Raw genomic sequence first — 6,000 nt, forward strand, 5'->3', positions numbered from 1 at the left:
ATCCATTTCTGACTTAGCAACAGCTCTCTGTATCATCTGGACTTTCTTCATAGCCTCATATTCCAGTATTTTCCTAGCCTGAAGCTTCCTAATTTGCAAGATATAGCCTGATGTTGACCGTACGAAACAACTTGTTCTCTGGCAGATCAAAACTCCCCTGCCCAGCAGAGTAGACACATAGGTATTAGCTGCTTCCTAACCCAGGATTCCTAGAGTTTCACTTTTTGGCCTCAGTTAAGAAGCATTAAAATTAGAAAAGGATGCAAGTCAAAAGATTTGAGGCTCTGAGGGGTTACACTGAAGTCTGGGTGTTTGGTTTTTGTTTGGTGTTCCCCTCCACCCCGGGTTTTTTGGTGGGTTTTTTTTTTTCAGCTTTTTTTGAACCTTACCAAAGTACTTGAATGTGGTGGAATTAGAGACAATGCCAAATTGCTAGCCTGCCACTTATTATCTTTTTCTCCCTATGACTATGTTGTGGTTTTGTTTAGTGAGGAGGGGCCCTTCACACTCTGAACTTTCACAGACGCTTTTTAATGTCTGTACATGTATCCAAAAGAACAAAATATTCATCAGAGGGTTACCTTTGCCAGTATTTCTCAAGAAATCAACAGAAGCTTTGGCTATGAAAGAAACACTGGATATTTTTTCCCACTTTTATAAACATCATGGTGTAATCAGAAATAAATAAACTACTGTTGGTTTCAGCATAGCTTCATACTGTCCAGAAATAAGGTGGCAGAAAAACCAGAATTTTCATTAAGAAACAATAACTGAAACACTTTCTTTGCTAAGCGTAATTAGCAGTTCAAAGACACTTACTTGCCTTTCAAAACCTCTGCTTTGATTCCCATCAGATGCAGAGGCAGTGATATATGACACGACATTCATCAACTAACTCTCAACATAAAAAGATGTGATGATGTTTCTCTAATTGAAGGGATTGGAAAGCAAACTTTTTTTTTTTTTAAGATGAGATTGAGAAATAATTTAAATGGCTGTCAAATATCCAGCAGCAGTTAGTAAACAACTGGATGGAAGATTTTCAAATCCAGTTTTTGCCTGTTCCCAATGTTTTTCTTTTGAAAGTATTTTACTTTCTGACATTTCAGGTGTTACTTATAGGAGTATTTTTTTCCCTGTTTTTACGATATTGCCTGTTCAAATTTGCCTGCTGACTTCACAATGCCATTCTGACAGCTTTCTCTGGGACCAGTCAGCTCTTCTGCAGTGTATTCCAGTTGAGAGGTTTCAAAGTAGTTTTATTTTATTTTTGATCTTTCATACACAATACCAAGTATTGTGCCAGCCTTTTTCTTTTTCTAGTTGGCTGCTCTAGTGTTTCTTTCTCTTTATTCTCCACTGACTGCCAGCACATTTTTATTTTACAGATGGATATTGTTTTGTGTGCTCTTTGCGTATTATTTTTCTTAGCCTCTAGATTCTACAGTTAGCATGATTCTGCCTTTTTAGTTAAGAAACCCAGCTAGAATAACTTAGGGCAAAATGTGAGGAGCAGAGACACTTGTGAATATGAACTGCTCACTGAAGACTTGCAAGGTCTGTGCTCTTACTAAGAGTTCAGGAGAGAAGGGGTGACTGGTCCTACTTCAGCTTGAGTACCTTGATGTGGCCTTGATGACTAGAGTGGGTTATTTCCATGCATCCAAACCTACTCCTTCAAGTTTTACATAGGTTGTGGGCAGCATATCAAGCTGTGCAAAAAGAGAAACTGAAAAGCCAGTAGAAATACTCACTGGTACAAGTGAGTTTAAAATCAGGCTGTGAAAATAACTATACAGGTTAGTAATGATCCTACATCCCTGTTTCTTTGTCTGTATCAGTGGTTCAAGGTTATAAATATAAGCCAGGCCTGTCTTCTGGGTTTGTTCCTGACATAGGACCTTCTCTCTCTTCCCTCGTTACCAGTCTGATAGCTTGGAAGTGTGACTGCCTCTGTTTCTATCTCAGTGCAGTGTATGAAAAGCAAACATCTGCAGCAGAAGCACATTTGAGGCCTTGGTGGAAGAGGAAGGATGTACTTTGGAAAAGCAAATGTTCAAAGGAGCCATAGCTGCTGCTTTGTACAGAGTGACTCAGCTTTCTGGGCATGGATTTGCCAACATAAATGCAGTTTAGCTCAGTGTTTCCAGGAAACCAATGAACTGACAGTCATACTTTGACGTCCGGTACTGCCATGTAAAAACTTCCATCAACTTTAGTGAACTTTTTGCTATTGAAAGGGCTGAATAAAGCCAGCACATTTGATTTATTATCTGTGGTACGCTGCTATGTAAGTAAGAGCAAGACACTTGGAAGCACTGTATGAACACCCACTCAGGGAAGGTCTCTGCCCCAAGGACCTTTGGATCTACATAGGAGAGGAGGTCAGGCAGGAGGAGAACAGGAGAAGCTGGAGGTAATGTGACCGACAGAAAGATCATTCATATGTCCCCAATTCAAGGTTGTCCCTCTCTAATACCCTTGCAGAGCTAATGTCCTCTCAGGAGTTACATACCCTTCACGCATCAAAATGCAACTCTGCTTTCTGGTACCTCACAATATAAGAGAGCATAGTGTTTGGTCTGTGTGAACAGAAGAAGACACTAATCTAAAAAGTTTGTAGATTCTACAAAATATTTTTGGAAAATGTTAATTCTATTTCATATATGAACTAACTTTGTGGTCTCTGACCTGCAATTGTTTGCTATCAATATTCTCCTAGAAATCTTTTAAATAGACATAGGATTAAATGATCAGCAAACAGTAAATAACAATGATTTCTTTTTTTTGGCTGTTGAGTCCAGAAACCTGGCTCTAAAACCCATGAAAATGCAGTTGGAGACAAAAAACATACCACAGCTGTGCAAGCAAAGCTAATGTAACTTAAGGTTTGATATTAGAAGTATTCATTGAGCGGTACAGAAAAAAAAAAAAACTCCATCTCAGTAAATTTCAAGATTCTTAAAATATAATTTAGAAAATAGAAAGAACAAGTGTTAAGAATATGTAGTCTTTTATTGTCTGCTCTTGATGCACATGTGGAGTCTTGTTTGGACATGCACTCCTTTCTTCTCTAAACTGAAATATTTGCCACCTTTGTACAGCACAGTAAACAAGACTATTTTAATCCACCTAACTGCCAGCTATGACACCCTATGAGTAAAAGATCTGCATGTCATCAAATCCTGTACTACGTGGTTTTCCTTTAAAGACACCGTTTTCCATTTATCTCAAAGTCCAGCTAAGCTCTGAGTATCTCTTTCATGCCAGTACCACCAAACTGTATCAAAATTATAGGATTATGAAGTGGAATCACTTACCGTGTCAACTCTGGTTTCACATTGATACTTCCAGCAGAGCAGGTGCTCTATTTTATTGCTTACAGAGATTCATTGTGCATCCAGAATCTGCCCTCTGCACCCTGCTTTTATAATAGGATTCAATACAGCTGAGCAAATACAACCTCTGTAATATATATGAAATACAGGAAGATAATAGGAGCAGGATAAACTCTCTGATGAGGTACAGTGTGCACAGTGAATCAAAAACACAGAGACGCTTTGCAAGATGGTGAAAGAGGAGGAGGGAAAATGTGTTTAAGGTCTGCCATGAGGGCCTAGGAAACACTGCTTAAAGGATTTCTGTCCGAACCAACTCTGTAATCCTTACCAAAGGCGTGAACGCAATTACAACTCCAGTCTATTTCCATGCCGGACTTCAGTTAAATCCTTAACACTGCAGTCAAATAGAGGAAAAAACCCCAAACAAATCCAACCTACTAGTTGTTAGTAACCTCCGAATAACGAACTGACAGCAATTCCCCAAACAACTTAATCAATTTGTTTCTACTTACCTCCATTTGTCTCTGGGATATTTAAAGCAAAGGCTCATTTTGTCCTGCAAATTCGGTGCTGCTGCTCAGTATTATCTTGCCTGATCATAAAAAGGCTCCTGACCAAAAGGAAGAGGAAAGCAACACGTCAAACAAACAGAGTAACCCAAGAGGAAAGCTACACCCTAAAGACCAGCACTAATAGCAACTGCGAAACAGGGAAAGAGAGAACACTCCCAGTTAGTAACTTTTTCCATGCATACATCTGTTACAAAACAATTTAGCTGCAAAATTCTCTTCCTCCTTGCAAGCAATGCTTTGCTGTACTTGTAGACCTCAGATAAACTACATGATGAATGTGAGGTTTGTGGGTTTTTTTTTTCTTTTTTTTTTTTTTGACCAAGTAAGCAAATTAGTGAAATATAAACTAGAAGCTCAGCTGACTGCTTTAAAAGTATAGTGCTAAGCAGTAATTATCACAAGGTGCATTTGTCCGTACTTCAGATTTTTTTTTAAATTCAGACGTTTTCAATGGAATTAACCACCTATGGGACTTTCTGGCCAGAAAGACTTAAAGCAGTGGAGATGAATGTTTAGATGATTAATAACTTAATTTTTTAAGAGCTTGATGGGCAGACAGGGAAAATATGCCAAACTATCCTTGCCTCAGAGGGATTTTTAGTGCCAAAAAAGAACTGCACTGAGAAGGAGAGCTTATGATTTCACCTCTAAAGTTTTTAAGGCTAGAGGAGACGTGCAGAGGGGCAACGTGGGATTTACTGCAGCAGCAGAAGCTGCTGGGCCCAGCTGTGTTTTCACACCCTTGCCTCAGGGGATTTAAGCTTCTCCAAGTTTCAGGGCTGCTCCTCGGTGTAGGTCATAGGGTGGTTACGAGCCCACAAAGACTGCATGGAAACTTTTGTCACTGACATTTAATATGTGGCTTGGAACAAATAACCAACAATTTGGTTTGAATTAAAAACTTTTGACAGTTACATTTTGCCAAATGTTAGTCAGAAAGGAAAACTGATGGATGTGTCATATTTGAAAATTCCCAGGGTGTAGTAAACTTATTTGTTTTCAGAAAGTTAGAATCTGATTCTCCCTTTGCCTCAGAATAAATCTAGAACTACTTCAGGGAGGCTGAGAGAAATTAAGGTCGTTCCACTCACCAGGGTAAATGAAATCTGCCTTGAGCCCGCAGCCAGAAAACTCTGTATCCAGTAGCAGAGGTGTCAAAGAACTGCTGCAGGCAGTAAGGCTGACAATGATCCTATTAAAGGTCATATTATTTCCCCCACACCTTAACCCTCCCTGTGACAACTTCCTATTGCAGTTTTCCATCTCCACATGCTGAGGTGATATACTGACGGGCTTTTTAAAAGTTCCATAAGGAGACACACATTATGTATAAAGGTGGTTAAGCCAGCTCATGGGAGAAAGGAGTCTTCTGGTTCCCACCTGGGATATTCAAAGGAACCTGAAGGCATTTGGTTCCCAGATCACCTTGGACCCCTCTATCCTTGGTGGTCCTTGAAAATTGCAGTCAGCATCTTCTTCAAGTCTTGTTTTCTGAAGGAGTTTTCCCATGTGTGTTCCTCTTGGCTAGTAGCAAACCAGAAAGCCTTTCCATCTAGACTGCCAAGCAACAGTCATCCAGTGAGTGATGGCCTTGGGACACAAGCCCAGGAGAGGCAGAAGTGTCCCCAGGCCATCCTCAGCCCTGACTTACCCATTTCCTTCAAGCTGAGAACTGCTCACTGGACAGGAGCAACCCCCCCAGTCAGAAGGCAAAGTGAGATGCATGTCTCTCCTCCAATGCAGCGGGTCCCTGTGCAAACCCTAGAGCAGAACCTGGCCAAGGTTTTACGACTGGGGTCTTAAAACACTGTGTACAAAGGGCGAGAGCTGGTTTCAGAGGGACAGGACAATTGAGTTACACCACTTGTCCTTGTGTATAAAACCAGACCTTTAAAAGAACATAGGAGTCACCTCTTGTTTTTTTAAAGAGTCTTTTTGGATTATTCCTTTGTGAGTGCTCCTTTTGTTCTGGCACAACATGGAGTTACATGGCAGCATGCTTTTTCCCACCCCTCTTTATCATTATCTCTCAGAGAAAGCATCCAGCAATGCTGCCTTTGTGGCTGGTTAAAAGCTTGACACACCAG

General features: G+C 40.3%; 1 protein-coding gene across 2 annotated transcripts in view; it reads right to left on the reverse strand.

Moving 5' to 3' along the window:
• Window positions 1–3,990, reverse strand: part of KCNMB2 (potassium calcium-activated channel subfamily M regulatory beta subunit 2) — a 147,117-nt gene extending 143,127 nt beyond the window's left edge. For both annotated transcript variants that reach the window (XM_086754973.1, XM_086754972.1), the window contains exon 1: window positions 3,854–3,990. In XM_086754973.1, coding sequence (XP_086611099.1) covers window positions 3,854–3,891 — 38 coding nt within the window. In that variant the 5' untranslated portion in view covers window positions 3,892–3,990. The remainder of the gene's footprint in view (window positions 1–3,853) is intronic.
• Window positions 3,991–6,000: the final 2,010 nt, after the last annotated feature.

This window comes from Chlamydotis macqueenii, chromosome 9 (genome assembly GCF_036417535.1).
Source record: "Chlamydotis macqueenii isolate bChlMac1 chromosome 9, bChlMac1.mat, whole genome shotgun sequence".
Classification (NCBI taxonomy): domain Eukaryota; kingdom Metazoa; phylum Chordata; class Aves; order Otidiformes; family Otididae; genus Chlamydotis; species Chlamydotis macqueenii.